Genomic DNA, 18,367 nt, shown 5'->3' with positions numbered 1-18,367 from the left:
AAAGATTCGTCCTCAGACCTGGATTTGGAACAGGATATTGATGAAGATGAGGACCTTACAAAACTTGAAGTCCAGAGTTTCATAGTTTGTAAAGTATTTGGAAAAAAATCAGTTAGACATTATGCCGCTAAAATAGAAGAAGTTGTCCTGGATGGCTACAACGTAAAATTTTTGAAAAAGCAAGTTGCTTCCAACCGTTTTAGATTTAGTGAGGAGCCTCCAGAATTTGTGTCATACGAAGAAGTGATATTGAAACTACGGAATCCTTTGACAGACCGATCTGCTCGATATGCAGATATGATTTATTTCAATATCGTATAAAAGGGGGAGCCTTAATTTTTATTGTATTTACAATAAAAATGACTTCATGTAATTTTTATACTTTATTCTCCAATTTTTGTTTATTTCTCAATACATAACAACTAACAACACCATAACAACAAGCTACCCATAATTCTATGCTTCCAGGAAGGAGTTGTCAGCCTAGTTTTTGGCGCTATATTTAAATAATTCTTACAACTCGACCATCCTGACAATTAGAACGACCTCGTTCTATCCTAACGTTAACATAATACTTTAGGTTACATAAGAGGTTACATAAGCAATTCATAATCAAAAAAAATTTAACATAAGAGACATAAGAATTCTGATCATAACACATAAGTATCGTAATACATAAGATTAATTCTAAACATAATATTTTTATGATTTCATAACATCATATCATAAGTAATTCATAAACTAATTGCATAACATAATCTTTATGACTAAACTAGAAACTAGTACATATTACTAATAAAACTAATTCAGTACATCATAACATAATTTTCATAACCAAAATCATAAATTTTTGCATTATATAATCATAATGTTTCATAAATTATCTCATGTGATTAAATTTTAAATTATTTTTCATAAGTCAAAATAAAATAAGTCAATCCAATATTATATGACTCTTTCAGGAAAATAAGTTAAGTAAAAATCAATTTGGGCAGATTCAAAATATTAACATTGGTCAAGATTTTGGTCAATGGCTTTGTCAATAGTGTCAGATAATTTTAACCATAATTTCCGAACTATTTGAATCAAAAAATACCTTCAAAAAAGGTCTTTGAGTTACCTGGAATCCTTCAATATCAGTTATTAAATATCTGTCATTTGGCAGACATTTTTTATTACATAAGGACCTTTATACTTTGGTAATAACTTTTTATTGATACCTGGAGTCACATCTACATTAGGTATCATCACATAATCACCTTTACTATAAGTTTTACCTTCTTTATGCTTTTTGTCGTAATAGTTTTTATTATATGATTGGATTTTTTCAATATTCCTATTTGCCTTATCTCTAGATCATCAGGGTTTGTTTCTTTTTCCTTAGGTGATAAAAGAAATTGTTTTAAATCGTCATTCATTAACCCTTCCTGTGGAACTCCGAATAATAGCTTCGCAGGGGTTTCTCCAGTGGTACTATAAACACTATTATGTACAGCAAATTCAACGTCATTTAAGATATTATCAGCCCATTTCTCTGGAGTTTCTGTTAATTTGGCAATCATAGGAATAATACATTTATTTAATCTTTCTACCTGACCATTTGCACGTGGAACACCAGTCGCAATTAATACATGTTTTACATTATAATTTTGAAGAAATTCTGAAAAATTCTTAGAGGTGAAGGCAGAACCTCTGTCTATGATTATTCTAAGTGGTTTACTATAATCAGCAAAATATTTCCTTAAGTATTTTATTACCTCAGTTGAATTGGTACTTTTACATGCGTATATTTTTACAAATTTTGTAAACCCATCAATTACAGCAAAAATAAATCGATTTTTCTTTTTGCTGGTTTTTGCTAAAGGTCCGCAATGATCTAAATGTAATGTAAGGAATGGTTAGGCCCTTAGGCATATTATGTAAAAAACCCTCTTTCTTCCACTTACAGGAGAATAATTAATACATTTTAAACAGTTTTTTATATATTCATCAACTTTAGTTCTTATGTTTGGAAACCAATAGAGTTCTCTTTTATAGCATTAACACATTTATCAATACCTACATGTCCTAAATCATCGTGACAACTTCTAATTACATTTAATTCCATAGTGTTAGGTACATAAAATAGTAAACGTTTATTTTCTTTTTTATAAACAAGACTGTTATTGATTTCAAAATCTTTACTTTCAGTTTTCTCTATTCCTCTCTAATTTTGTTAATTTTTGAATCTTGATATTGTCTAATGCTAAGATTTGTTTCAAAAGGTGTCTCTTCTAGTACTAAAACATTTTGATAGCATCTACTTAAAGAATCAACATGTTGCATATTACTTCCACTTCTATGTTCTAAAGTATAGTCATAATTTTGTAAAATAAACTCCATCTCATTATTTTCGGGTTAATGTCTTTCTTCTTAAGTGCTAAAGTGATACTATTACAATCTGTATAAATTTTAAATTTAATGCCTAGTATATAGACATGAAATCTTTTAATGCTATTTATTATGGCTGCTAATTCTAAAATAAAACTATGTTGCTTAGACTCTGACTCTGTGGTACGTTGGCTATAATAAAATACTGGATGGAACTTTAAATCTTTTGTTTTTGCATTAAAATACCGGAATAACCATGCGAACTAGCATCACAATGAAGCTGAGTTTCTGCTTTAGGTGAGTATAATGCTAAAACTGGTTTAGACATTAATATTTCTTTTAAATTATTAAAACTAGTAAATTGCTCAGATCCAAAATTGAATTTACTGTTTTTTTTAGTTAAATTATATAATGGGCCAGCAATGGTTGAGAAATTTGGAACAAATTTTCGAAAGTAAGAGGTCAAACCAATGAAACTTTGAACCTGTTTTACATTTTTGGCACTGGGTAATTTTTAATTGCTAATAAATGCTCATCATTCGGACGAATTTCTTTTTCATTAATAATATATCCTAAATATTTTATCTCAGTATATAAAAAAAAGTACATTTATCTATTCTCAAAGTCAAGCGATTTTCCACTAATAGTTTAAAAACATGCTTTAAAATTGAGATATTTTCTGGTATAGTTGTAGTTGGTATTAAAATATCATCAAAATAAATAAAAATTTTATTTAAATCAATAAGTTCTTTAAATATTTCGTGAATGTACCTCATAAATACAGAAGGAGAATTTTTAAGACCAAATGGCATCTTTAAAAATTCGTATTGAGCTACTGGGGTTACAAACGAAGTATATTTTATCGAATCGTGTTCAATATCAACGTGATAAAAAGCACTTTTAAGGTCCAGGGTTGTGAAATATTTTTGACCTTGTAATTGAATAATTTGATCTTCAATCAGGGGAATAGGAAAGTTATCTCTTACAGTAATTTTATTTAAAGCTCTAAAATCAGGACACAATCGATAATCATTAGTTTTCTTTTTAACTAGAACTATTGGAGAGCTGTACTCCGAAGTACTTTTTTGTATTACATTGTTTTCTAACATGTCGTTAATCAAATCTTGCACTATATTTTTTTCATAAAAGATAAACGTCTAGGTTTAAAATAAAACGGAGTATGATTTGAATTAACTACTATTTTCATTTTAATTTTAGATTCTATTTTTTCAGGTCGCTCAGGTTGTATATAATCTTGAACAAAAGATCAACTAATTTTGACGATTTTTTGCATCAATTTCAGAATTTATATTTAAATCAACCTCATTTTGATCAATGTAATCAATTTGTAAGATTTCATTATTTTCCTGATTTTCCAATAAATTATCATTTAATACTGATTTTATTTTGACTTTTCCAGACTCAAAAATTAAAGAAATATTTTTATTTGTCATAAAATTTCTACCTAATAGACATTTAACAGGTATAGCATCATCTGGTACTATATAAAATAAAACTTGGACATCTATGCCTTCAACATATACTTTAAACATTATTGAACCTATAACATCTAATTTAGATTTATTAACACCCTCAAAATCTACAGATGGGGCTTCTGAGATTTCAAAATTAAATGGTCTGATTATGCTATTAGTAATAATAGAAATTACACTACCTGAATCAAGAGTACCTTCGATAAATAATTGTTTACTGTCTTTTACAAGACACAAAGGCAAGGTGAATCTATCAGGTAATTTGTTCTCGACCATCAATGCTTCTTTTCTCTTCAACTTCTTTCTTGGATGTAGAGGCTCTTTCTCCTTTAATCTTTGGACAGTCTCTTATTTTATGTTCCATTGAGCCACAATTGAAACACGAACCCCTCACTCTAGGCATCTTTTTGCATTGCGACGCCAAATGTCCTAGCAAATTGCAATTGTAACACTTAATGGTTTTATTATTAACTTAATCTAAACTGGTAAATTTCTTCAGAGATGCTTCAATTGTCTTCTGTGGTTTTTTAATTTCATTTTTTCTTTCAGGCAATCTATTTTTCCTCGCAGTAACAATTCTCTCGTATGCTATAATGTCCTGGTATAATGCATCTTCATCTATATGGAATTTGGACATGACAAAATTACTTAATTCTCTGGACCATAATCCAATAGCTATCTGCTCTTTCTCTTCTTCGAATGATAAACTTAACTCTTTGCATAATGATGCTTTAGAATGAAAATATACGCTTACATTTTCATTGACAGACTGTACCCTCTCTTGCATTCTTTTCCATAATTCGGTTTTATTCTTGGTAAATACAAATGTTTTAATAAAAGCCATGCGGAAGGATGACCAATCTACAACTTCACTGCTTCGCCCTGAATACCAATGGCGTGCAGCACCAATCAGATTACTTTTGGCTGTTTGGAAAATAAACGCATCTGGCCAATTGTGAAGTGTTGCGGCAGTTTCCAACTGCTGTAACCATAACTTAGCTTTACTTGGCTCTTCTTCAGCACTGAATATTTCTATAGTTTTCGAGAGATCTGGCATTACGTTATAATTTCGAACTGGAGATTCTTGATTTGGCGCATGTAATGGCTGCTGCTGTTGTTTTTGTAGCATTTGCAACATTTGAGTATTTTGTTGCAATAAGGTTGTTATCGTATTCATAAATTGATTAATATTAGCATTACTGTTTGGATTTTCTTCAGCTCTATTTTGCACAAATCTTTCAAAATCATCAGCAGAAAATTGGTGACTCTGGTTTTCGTCTTGATCTTCCATTTTATTTATTGCCGGTAATCTTCAAACTATTGTTATAACTTATCACTCTTCTTCTCTTCTTGGGGACTACGCAGATTTAACCCCACACCTGAAGTTATAAAAGGGGGAGCCTTAATTTTTATTGTATTTACAATAAAAATGACTTCATGTAATTTTTATACTTTATTCTCCAATTTTGTTTATTTCTCAATACATAACAACTAACAACACCATAACAACAAGCTACCCATAATTCTATGCTTCCAGGAAGGAGTTGTCAGCCTAGTTTTTGGCGCTATATTTAAATAATTCTTACAATCGATCTTACCGAGTACAGTTTATGCTGATTTCATCGGTTTGTAGATATAAGTTTTGCTCGTTTTTGCTTTAAAAATAATGTTGTTTATCAAATAAATGTATCTTAAAAACAGATGGTTTCTTGGGCATGTCGGTCACGTCGAACGATACACTAACGGGGTAACAACGTAAGTTACGTCCAGCAGTGTCGAAACGAATAGCAAAATTTTCCTGCTGTCGCTAACCATGCTTATGTATTTTTTCGTCCAGACCTGTCCAGACCCTCCCGGTTATGAGGGAGGGTTTGGACATATTACATATGTACGTATATGTGTCTGTCACTCATGACGTTGTAATACTTTTTGAATGAAATAAAGGAATATGTATGTAAGATGTATAAGTCAATCGATCTGACATCAAAAATTTACTTCTCACTTATGTCAATGTCATAATTATTTATTTAAATATTGTCCAAACCCTCCCGGCGCTCCCCTACCAGAATGACCTCATCGTCATTTTAAGACAACTTTTTAATTTATTACTTTTCAACATTTCAAACTAATACACTTTTTCAAACATATCCTTCAATTTAATAGCTGTTAGTAAGTTTCACTTCAAATATTCGCACATAGTGCACACACAATTTTTTTCAGTATATCTATAAGAGCATGCTTTAATATTTCTATGAGAAAAACATATTTATCATTTAGTTGACTCAAATTCATTTTTTATTAAATCAAATAGCTTTTTAGTACACAATTTCTTCGTATATCAATATATTTAACTAGGGTCATGATTTAACTTTTTTTTGTAAATAAATATTTTAAACTTTTAAATTTTGACTTAAATATTCACTTTGTTTGATAATGGTAACTGTTCTTCCAAGGCAAATATTGTCAATAATATACGGAATTGATATCGTTGTCAATTCCGTATATCATTGACAGTAGGGAATTACGCAGTTGAACTACAAGAAATGAAACCACTTTATTAAAGTCTAGAGGAAGTTTTTCTAACCTATACAATGTCGGCAAGAAAGATTCTTGTGTCGGTATTTACATATAGGAGTGAATTGCTATAGAGATCTTGTAAGTCCGAGAGTGAAAAGTAGTAGCGAAGTAGATATTACATAACCACTTTAACCCGACCCTTTATTTGACTGAACTGTTCGTACACACGAAAATCGGCATCAAATTTTCTTAACAACTGAACTATAGAAAATTCTGGACACTTCGAGAATTCCACCCGAATATCATCTTAGGATTTTTAAAATCTATTTCAGCTGGTGGAACTAAAAACTTGCAAACAATAGCATATTCTTTTATTAGGAGTAAAAATGATACTTTTCTAGCGTCGCTGTATGTTTGACATACATACAGGCGAGACACAAAAAGTAATTTTTACTCCGAATAGCATTCAAGCGTCCACAATAATATAAAAAGTAATACCCTGTAAGTAATTGTATATCTTGAAACTTGAACCTATGGTTACACTCTTTGAATTTGACACTTCAGACTGTCAGTTTATTAATATGTTTTCGTACTTTTGTGCTTAGGCGTAAAAATGCTTGACTTTTAAGCCTAGGCGTTAAAATGGCGTTTTTATATTATCAATCACGTCGCAAAAATTAATAAGTTTGTAACGTTAAAAAAAATAGGATTACTGAGTAGCAATATGAATAAAAAATGACTTGGTGCAACAAAATGAACAAGTGCAACATTGTCATTTTTCTTTTTCATCCAAAAACACTGTAAACTTTGTTAATCTATTTTACTAAATATGACCACCCTTTGCAATAAATACAAATGAAACTATTAAAATGAAACAGCTTTTCTCCAATTGGCTAAAAAACTAAAGCGACTATTTTTAAACGATTTTATATTTCGTCGTGATTATTCTGGCGCCAAAATGCCCTGTGGCATCAAAATAAATTGAGGTCATTGGATGAACGCTAAAATAAAACGTTGACAGGCCAAGTACACATCAGACCGGTATTATAATTAGAAATTTAGGCGCTATTTATTCAGAACGTCAAAATTAATGTATTAAATTGGTGGTTGTAATTATACTTTATACTTAATTAAAAGTTTACGTTACGATCATTTACAATATCTAAAATAGTACAATTAAAATTAATAATAGAATATTATATAGCAACAGCTTGCGGTAGTCAGTTGTATCCATAGAAAAAGCCTAATAATTTGTAGCATTTTATTTTTCTTTTTATAAAATTCCAAATTTTAATATTGCTGGCGCCATCTATTCGCTAGATGTTAAACTTCATTCAGTACAGGTAGCGGTTCCTTTCCATAAAAACAAATTTCATTCAGTATAGACGATAGAGTTCACTTAATTGCCTTTGGTCATATGACCTGTCAATTGGAAGATTTCCGTTTTGCGAAAAGGAGGAAGGAGGTTTTTTCCGAGAGAAGGAGATCAGAAAAAGACGCGTGGTTCAGCGTCCGACGAATCTCAGAGAAAAAGGGCTTTCTGAAACACTTTTCCTAACAGTAAAGGCACGGGTATCCAAAAGTGGAGATTTGAAATCCTGTAGAATATACTGTTCAGGCCTAGTTCGTGTTTTTTTGGCCTTTTCCTGGAATAAGATCACATTATTCCCGTTTTTTATTTATTTTGATAATGTTTGATTGTGCATTACTGGTTTGGATCAGCATATAGTTTGGCTATATTTTGGAAGGTGTACAGCTGATTTTCAGACCGTAAGTTATTTTTGGTATTCGGTGACTGTTCTGAGAGTTTTTTATAGAGAACTGGCGTATAAGAAATTGACGTATAAGTAATTGGCATATGAGTAACCACTTTTGAGACAGTATTTATGACTCTACATTTATTCTACTGATATCGAAGACTCCTGCTACTATCGAAGAGTCTACATCCACTTCCGTTAGTCTGGAGACTGCCTGCCTATCTGTTCACTACGTCATAAATTAAAAAAAAAATACAGATAAGTTCTAAGTTCAACACACAAGGTATTCCCTAAATTTTTTTTACTTTGAGATAATATTTTGAATATCTCTGTGAATTGTTGTCATTTATTCCATATATTATAGTCAAAATTTACCTTTTAGTTAACATTATAAGTCATGCTTTGTCCTTAACGGTACGTTTTACTTCAGTATGATCTTTTATGTGAGAATCGCTAACACGGATTCATTTTTGAAGGTTATTGTACACGATTTGTTTCGAAACATCATCGTATTGGTACTTACATAAATTTCACCTGTTTATATATTACGTAGTATAGTATACTGAAGAGAACTTTAACTAAATTTGAGTTTACTTAAAGCAACTAACGATTTCATTGGGATAATTGAAACTGGGTTTAAACTGATTGATAATTGTGTTCGTTTTTAAATAAATGTTCAACGTAGGATAGTTATATCTGACTTTTATTCTTGATGAACATAATAGACCCTTATTGCTGTTGATTATTTTATTTTAGCTATTTCATGATCAAATTTTCTTACTGGTTTCTTACTTTACCTTTTCATACCCATTTTTTTACTGTCTTTGACCATTACTATTTGAATACTTAACATCAATTTTAGAATCTTTGCAGCCTAGACATTATTACTTTTATTTTATTATTTAACAACATTATTAAGTCACCACAGGTCACAAGCCTTACCTACGAACCCAGCTCTCCTCTAACCCTGAGCAACGGATACCTTTTTCTTTCTGTTTGAGTGATGACAGAAAAAGTCGTCACACAAATAGAAGAATAAAGAATATTCGGGCCCCACGTTTGGCGCCATATTCTTTATTCTTCTATTTGTGTGACGACTTTTTCTGTCATCACTCAAACAGAAAGAAAAAGGTATCCGTTGCTCAGGGTTAGAGGAGAGCTGGGTTCGTAGGTAAGGCTTGTGACCTGGTGACTTAATAAATGTTGTTAAATAATAAAATAAGCAATAATAATGTATAATGCAAAATTCTAAAATGATGTTAAGCATTCAAATAGTAATGGTCAAAGACAGTAAAAAAGGGCGCCACTACTTTGGGTATGAAAAGGTAAAGTAAGAAACCAGTAAGAAAAATCATGAAATAAATAAATAAAATAATCAACAGCAATAAGGGTCTATTATGTTCATCAAGAATAAAGTCGAGATATAACTATCCTTACGTTGAACATTTATTTAAAAACGAACACAATTATCAATCAGGTTAAACCCAGTTTCAATTATCCCAATGAAATCGTTAGTTACTTTAAGTAAACTCAAATTTAGTTAAAGTTCTCTCCAGTATACTATACTACGTAATATATAAACAGGTGAAATTTATGTAAGTACCAATACGATGATGTTTCGAAACAAGTCGTGTACAATAACCTTCAAAAATGAATCCGTGTTAGCGATTCTCACATAAAAGAATATCATCATATAATCATACTGAAGTAAAACGTACCGTTAAGGACAAAGCATGACTTATAATGTTAACTAAAAGGTAAATTTTGACTATAATATATGGAATAAATGACAACAATTTACAGAGATATTCAAAATATTATCTCAAAGTAAAAAAAATTTAGGGAATACCTTGTGTGTTGAACTTAGAACTTATCTGTATTTTTTTTTTTTTTTGTGACGTAGTGAACAGGTAGGCAGGCAGTCTCCAGACTAACGGAAGTGGATGAAGACTCTTCTGATAGTAGCAGGAGTCTTCGATATCAGTAGAATAAATGTAGAGTCATAAATACTGTCTCAAAAGTGGTTACTCATATGCCAATTACTATACGTCAATTTCTTATACGCCAGTTACTCTATAAAAAACTCTCAGAACAGTCACCGAATACCAAAAAATAACTTTACGGTCTGAAAATCAGCTGTACACCTTCCAAACCAAACTATATGCTGATCCAAAACCAGTAATGCACAATCAAACATTACCAAAATAAATAAAAAACGGGAATAATGTGATCTTATTCCAGGAAAAGGCCAAAAAACACGAACTAGGCTCTGAACAGTATATTCTACAGGATTTCAAATCTCCACTGATTTGGATACCAAATGCAATTTACTGTTATCAAAGTGTTTCTGTGAAAGAAGATAATTCTCTGAGATTTGTCGGACGCTGAACCACGCGTCTTTTTCTGATCTCCTTCTCTCGATTCAAACCTCTTCCTCGCAAACGGAAAGGATGTTCCAATTGACAGGTCATCGGACCAAAGGCACAAAGTGAACTCTATCGTCTATACTGAATGAAATTTGTTTTTATGGAAAGGAACCGCTACCTGTACTGAATGAAGTTTAACATCTAGCGAATAGATGGCGCCAGCAATATTAAAATTTGGAATTTTATAAAAAGAAAAATAAAACGCTACAAATTAGCTTATAAAACAATAAACTTTTTATTTTTAACACACACTAACAAAAGTTAAAAAAGTTTGTTAACTTTTTCTACTAACTGAGAATTGCTATCACTATTTTGACGTTCTGAATGCTTATACATTGAAATTAAAGAAACGAACTTCTACCCTAATTGGAAACCACTAATTTATTCCATTAGTTTAGTAGTTCTGAATGAGGTTTTTTAATAAATCATACTCTGTAATGTTATTATTTATAACGTTATAATAATAGTTATTTATGATATAAGTGCTAAAAGTGGTATTTTATTTTGTGAGAATAAGGGAAGCTTGGGACACGACGCCGAAAGCCATCCCTTCGAACAAAATAAAATAACTTTTTGCACACATATCATACACTATTTTTTCTACAAACAAGTAGGGAAATTAAAATAACTTTGGTTGCACATCATAATACGACCACCAGCAAACTCAAGTGACACACTTATTTTATCTTTATTTGATTACGGCGATGTTGTTTATGGTACATCCATAAACGCTAGATTCTCTAGAAAAATCCAAATACTTCAAAACTCGTGTCTACGGTTTTCTTTTAACATTCCTTTTAGAGATCATATAACGCCACATCTTAAAAATTTATCTATTTTATCCATAACTAACAGACGACAATTTCATTTAATGACATTCATTTATCGAATTTTAACTACAGAGCAGCCTCCTTATTTCTTCTCATTGTTTCACTACGTTGACCATGATCATTGGACTAGACAAGTGCATTATTTTAAAATTCCTCAACACCGAACAGCTAACTTCCAAAAATCTTTCAGTTTCATAGCGCCACACTTGTGGAATAATATTTCTAATAACTTTAAATTTCAATCCTTATTACAGATGATAAAAACAAATTAAAAATCATTTACTAAATTCGTAAATATTATAATTTCTCCGACTGATTTGTGAGATCTTGTTCTTCTGATATGCCCGTCATTGGTTGCTGTTCCGGTTTTTACACTGTTTCATTTTTTATGCCTCTCTGCTTATCTCCGCTCATCCCTGATAAAATTATATTTTCACTTTTTTTATATAATTTTAATTTTTTTAATTCTGTTTATTTTTATAATTTAATTTATTTCTATTTTGTATTTGGGGTCGCACCACTCTGGCACTTTGTGCCATTGTATCGGTTTTTTAATCGCGGTGCGATCCCTTTAGACACACATTTATTAATACTAATATTATTCTGTAAAACTTAATGGGGTCTAATAAAGAAATTTGAATTTGAATTTGAATTTGAATTTGAAACTCCATAAGACCAAACATAAGACGACGCATGGTGTCATTGCAATGACGTGCAACGAAAGTTGTTTCCAGCACCAGTGCTTAAAGTATATAACTTTTACCATCAGTGACATAATGTCACATTTTAGGCACTGACAGAATGCGTTAAAAATTACATTTTTACTGACGTTTGTAGAAAAAAACTATTATTAAAAATAAGCAATTAAATATCAATCCATAAGTAATTAAAAATCTGAACCAGCATATTTTGTAATCTAATTTATTTATAGCGATATTTGTTCTGAATAAATTTTATAACATCTTATTCAAAATATGTACTCGTACACACATCCACACATGTACTTATCAGACGTTTAGACGACAAGATAATCGTTTTGTCTAAGTCAATCCTGAAGTTAGTCAGTACACACATGGTAACCATTATCAGGAGACGATTATTTATTAAATATTGTAGACCAGAGAACCTAAAGGTGGCCACACACATACAGTTTTTGCTCTAGATTTGGACTGCCCGATCCAAACGTGTTTGGTAACTGTGAAAGACGACTATTTCATACAATACGTGTTTGGTGAAGATTTTGATGTGTATCAAAATAGATGTTTGATGGTTTCTTGTGGACTGTGGACTGCCTGTGGAGCTCATAGTCTGGAGTGTCCATAGATAACTACAATAAAAGCAGAAGGAACCTGCTTGGAACATCTGCTTGATAATCACTAAGAAATGCTAATAATTACGCCTTGGACCAGTGAATGTCTTAGCTAATTTTTAAAAATAAAAATAAATTGTTTATCACATTTTGTAGTAGTCGCTACTGTCGCTAGTGACGGTAACGTAAAGTGAAAGTCATTTTACTGTACACTAAAAGCGTTGGTGGAAATTGGAAGAAATACAACTCTTATTTAACCCCATCTTTGTATCTCTACTCGTAAACGAGAAACATCCTAAATACAAAAATGGGACACCCTGTACAATATGAAGCACGTTGGTGGAAGTTAGAACAAATAAACCTTTTAAGAACATTGAATCTCCTCCATATTTAAGCTGATCTATTCAAAGTAAATTTAATAAAAGTACCAAAAAAAAAATACCAAAGCAGAAATCCCAAAATCAAAATATTTACCTTTATACCTAACCTAACTTCAAAAAACATCAAGCCTAGCAGCTACGGGATAACTGACTATCAATCGACGCGAAGTTGAATCAATGAGTTTTGATTGCAGCTACTAGAAGATCACTAGCAGTCAAAAAGCAAAGCGTATTTGAATACTGGCATTCTCTAGTAAGAGTTTGCTTAAAAATTAAAAAAAAACGGTTGAACATGAATGTGTTGAAGTTATTAGTTGTTAACAATCACTGATTTCTCTGGTTTTTACTGTCACAAATACACAAGTTATGAACTGACGTATAATCCATGAATAACCTATAATCTCAGTTTTTGTGTAGGTCAGCCGAATTTAAACAAAAACCTCAAGGACTGGAATTTCGGACGCAGTTTAGCCTTGAGAAAAAACTGTAGGTGTATTGCTACCTTCGTACATTAGAGATGTTATGTAATCAAACAATATCAGGGAAAAAATATTTTTAGCGGTTGGTTACTAATATAAAAAGGTATTAAGTCAGGAAAAAATATGTTATAAACTGTTTCGAGACCGAAATTTTATCGCATTTTTTCGATGGATGACATAATTAGAACGCAGATACAAAAATTGCGGATTTCGATTCATTAAACACAAGGATATTACGGTGCAACTCTATAATACCTGATTCTTTTGGGATCACAACATATCACATTGTATTATAAAAATATGTAATTTAGGTATGTATTTCTATTCTTCTGTTATTTTTTTTAATGCAAAAAAATAACACCAGTTTCAAACAGTTAACTTGATAAAAATTGATATGCTGATACTAAAAAACTATTTTGTCTAATGTTAATTATAGGTAGCTTTAAACATCAGGATTTAAATTAGTACTTATTTTAAAATGATTCGTAAAAAAAGGAGTTTTACAGGTTTAACATATTATGTAACTATGTAAATATTGAAGTTAAATTCGAATCTTGGGTATATATAAATAGCTTATTTAAATAGGGAAATAGAATCAATCTCTTAACCAGTGGCGTAGCCAGCGTCTACACATAGACAGTATAGTGTACTTTGATCAAATCATAGGAAAACCTCCTCAGCAGCACAAATATATTCAATTAAATACCTGAGAACTATTATATGTATAAACAGAAAATAGAATAAAATCGTAAAATTGCTTACCTTCTTTTCCTTCGTGTACTAGTCCAACATTTGTTATTGGTATACAGGGTTCGGCGATAGTGCGTCGGGCATCTGTAGCTCCTATAATAAACAACTTAGAAATTTTGCAAAGTGCAAACCTAAAGTATGTAACGTATAGTGTATAGTAATTAATGTATAGTTTTCATTTCAGGGCATTTTTTTTCATTTTTTTTTTAATTTTCAAAGTTAAATATATCAGATATTTTCAATTTATTTTAAAAAGGGTAAATAGAAAAGATGTTTGTTTTGTCCAAATCTACCACCCCTTAAAATGCTTACACTTATTTCTGATACACTCTGTGTTTATTTCAATATCTTTCTTGCTATATCTATGCTATTTTCCCACTATTTTCCGTTGAGGGTGCATCCACACTATCCTAGAAACGGCGAACAAAAAAATAGATTTCCAATTACTGGAAATCTATCCAAGGTCTTTACGCCGTTTCTAGGATAGTATGGATACACCTTGAATTTCTATTCTATGTGGACATGAATTATTACAAATAAACTATAAACATGCGCGACGTGAACTGTCAATAGCGGAAGATGGCGGAGTTTTAACCTTAATTTATGTAAAATTTAATTTCCTGTATAATTTTTTGTTTTCGTATTTTTTTTGATATTTTAAATTAATTATTCTGCTATTCGGGGCGGAGAAGAATCCAAAATAGCAGAGATCATTAAAATCTGTCCAGTAGTCTTGAGTTATAAATGGTGAATTAAAAAGGGCCCTCCACGTAACGTTATCTGAGATCTACGACCACAGATTTGGCGGGAAGTGTACTAGACTATAGACTGACGAAATTATATTTTATAAAATCTGAACGTGTGGTTTGAGAAGATCGCTATCAAGCTGATCTTAAGATCTGAACTGTGCGATTTGGCAAGCAGATCAAATCGTTGCATGTACTTGTTGACTTTGTTATATTTATTTAAATGTTCCTTTTATTTCTCCCTCGCACGCTACGATCGCTACGCCACTGACCTTAGCCAATTATCATTATCTCATTTTAAAGTCGAGTCATTCATGACCCTATTACATTAAAATCTTGACCTCCAGATTTATCATATTAGTCTTTGTGACAAATATAAAACTTTTGTTTGAGAATTGCTTACTAATTCTGTATTAACTTTGATATTTGGTAAAATAGTACTGTATATCTTTTCTTGGAAAGACTTCTAGGTTTTTCGCCACTAGAAGAAAATATACAAAATAAAAAAAAGTTATTTTTTTTTAACACCACGGCCACCACTGCGTTGATCCAATGGAGACCAATTTTTCAGTGGTATTCTACTAATAAAACAAATATTCCTATCCGACAAAAAATGGTTCACGTTTCAGGAGGTATATGTCCTCCCGTCATCAGAAGCAAAAAAAAACAGAAAAAACAAAGAAAAACTATTCAAGAATATTATATTTTTAGCGTCTATACTATAAACCGTTGGCGTTCTGTTAAAATGACATTATATACTCTGTTTTTTTTCTCAGGTAAGATTTCGACAGACGATGACAGAAGAAAAGCAGATGACGTCCCATACCAATCTATTTATTTTACTAAAAAAAGTTTCTAATTATTTTTAAGTTATTTATGGATGGGTTTAAATATAAATCCGTCATACGTCGTGTCTTGTTGTTTTTAACCAGTTTTATTGGTTTATTTAAAAAATGACAGATCGTATTTCAATTTTATTGGTTTGACGGAACGATGAACGACAAACGGACGCCGATGCGTATGAACTCGCCTTTAGATTTTTGTCATTTTTGACGCTTCCATCTAGTTTGTCCTTGGTCTTCCCCGTTTCCTTCTCTTTTCTGGAAGCCAGTTTCGTACCTTCTGAGGCAGTCGCGTGTGGTCCATCCTTCTCACATGTCCATACTACTTCAATAACTTCAGTTTTCAGGGCATATTTCCTCTACTATAGTTTTCTGTCTACCCATTTTGTCTTTAATTGTCTCGTTTCGTACTCTATCCAGCCTTGATGTTCGTGCTGATATCCTTCTTTTGAAAATATTTTCCACTTTCTCACATTTACGATTTAACCGATTTTCGTAAATCTAAGATTTGTCAGCATTCATGGGTCATATATCAAACCAAACCAAACCAAACCTCTACAGAAATTGATTTCCTGAGCAATATATTTATATTAGTTTGGATTAAAAAAGTCTCTTTTATTTTTCATTTAAAGGCTATCGATTCTTTCATCATAATTTTTATGTTGGTAAAATCTACATAAAATTCTGTAAACTCTATCTGTGCCAAAGTTTACAGAATTAAAATTCTGTATTCTGTGTCCCATGAATGCTGACAAATCTTAGATTTACGAAAATCGGTTAAATCGTAAATGTCAGAAAGTGGAAAATATTTTCAAAAGAATGGAAATAACTTTGAAAATAACCCAACTTAAAACATTCAAATTAGACCCAAAAAAAACAGTCGAATGAAACATCTTGTACATAATAAAAAGTTAATTACAATTTCAGTTTCTGAGATTTTATTCCTTAAGCACTGTATGTTTTGATGCATGACGTAAAGTGACGTGTTCTCTGGCAATTTCGGTTCGGATTTCACTGGTTGCTATATGTAATGAGTTCTAGCTCTGATTCTTTCTTGTGCTCTTTGGTAACAAATACATTTTTTATCAAAAACATTATGTCTATAGTCCCCACATCCATTTTTATTACCTCACATGCATATCTGCATTTTGTGCATTCTTCATTTGTCGATTTGCAGTCAGTTGTTTTGTGCTGCCCGTTTCACAATGGACAAACAACATGCTGCTGACGACAGTGGACAGCTTTATGTCCATATTTCCAGCACTTATAGCAACGCATTATATTAACATATTCATATAGGGGTAAAGAATCCCAATCAATAAAAACTCTCTTACAATTTATAAAAGAGTTAAAGGCATCAGCTGAAACTTCAACATGGTGCAGTTCACAACAACATTATGCAGTTTTATTACATGCGGAAGATATTTCCTAATTATCTTAATTTGGGGATTTTCTATGGAAGAAATACAACTTTGACTCTCTATCTTCTAAAAACAGTCGCATGAAACATCTTGTACATAATAAAAAAGTAATCACAAATAAAACTAATTTGTTATGTTGTTTGATCACATGGTTTTCTAAATATATTATATTTTGGCGGTGCTACTGACCTCTTGCGCAGAGATGTTTACTTTCAAAATTGAAAGATCATCTTTTATCTATGATAACTCTAATTGTGGCCTAATCAGTGATTATTTGCAAGGACGGTCAAAAATATTGATATATCATGGCAATAAATGTTATTTCGCTCTTAGTTGTGTATAGGAATTGTTGAGGGACACTTATAGAATAAAGTATAATTTGTTATATAGGACCTTTATTAAGTAATTTGTATAGTAAATTCAATTTTTAAGAAATAAATAACACTCATAATCGTAACGTAATCATGGAGTAAGTATTATCATATATTATTCTAGTTACAAATTTTTGAGTTAAAATTATATTTGAATGGAGATCTTCAAGTGCGAGTTCCAAGTTATAATTATTATAGAAATCAAGATGTCTAATATTGATACGATTACTATAGGCTTGGTGCATTCTCCGTCGGTGCTGCCACTATCGGAGAATATCGTAAACAACTAGTATATACAAATACACGGGTTTAAAGTTTAAATGGCACGTACCTATACGAAAAATGTATTATTTAATTATCCTAAAAGTGTTACAGCGCTTTTAGATGAAGCGGAGCGTCCGCAACGGAGCGTCCGCGACTTCGAGCAAGTACCATGAGTTTTTATATGAACAATTTCACATAGACGCGTATGCTCCGTCCGACGGCTATCTTGAAAAAACACGACGGACGGTCCGCTCCATCTGAAAGCGCTGTTGAAAGTATAATTTGTGTGTAACATTCTAAAAACAAAAAAAGTAAATATTTTAATATCTTCGAAAGGTCTAACTTGTATTATAATTTATTATTCTAGTTAAAAAAAATTTTTAGATGAGTTCAACTACGGAAACGAGCATAG

The 18,367-nt window shown here is 31.3% G+C and overlaps 1 protein-coding gene across 8 annotated transcripts in view; it reads left to right on the top strand.

The window, feature by feature from the left end:
* LOC115885043 (homocysteine S-methyltransferase-like) overlaps positions 1 to 18,367 on the top strand; it is a 46,545-nt gene that overhangs the window by 12,794 nt on the left and 15,384 nt on the right. For 3 of the 8 annotated variants that reach the window (XM_030903850.1, XM_030903796.1, XM_030903841.1), the window contains exon 1: positions 17,649 to 17,789. The exons of the other annotated variants lie outside the window; for them this stretch is intronic. In XM_030903850.1, the coding sequence (XP_030759710.1) occupies positions 17,785 to 17,789 (5 nt within the window). In that variant the 5' untranslated portion in view covers positions 17,649 to 17,784. Of the gene's footprint in view, positions 1 to 17,648; positions 17,790 to 18,367 lie in introns of those variants that run through there. 8 annotated transcript variants of the gene reach the window in all.

Source organism: Sitophilus oryzae, unplaced genomic scaffold (assembly GCF_002938485.1).
Source record: "Sitophilus oryzae breed Bouriz unplaced genomic scaffold, Soryzae_2.0 scaffold_111_pilon_pilon, whole genome shotgun sequence".
In the NCBI taxonomy this organism is placed as follows: Eukaryota; Metazoa; Arthropoda; class Insecta; order Coleoptera; family Curculionidae; genus Sitophilus; species Sitophilus oryzae.
This window is presented reverse-complemented; position numbering and strand designations above follow the sequence as displayed.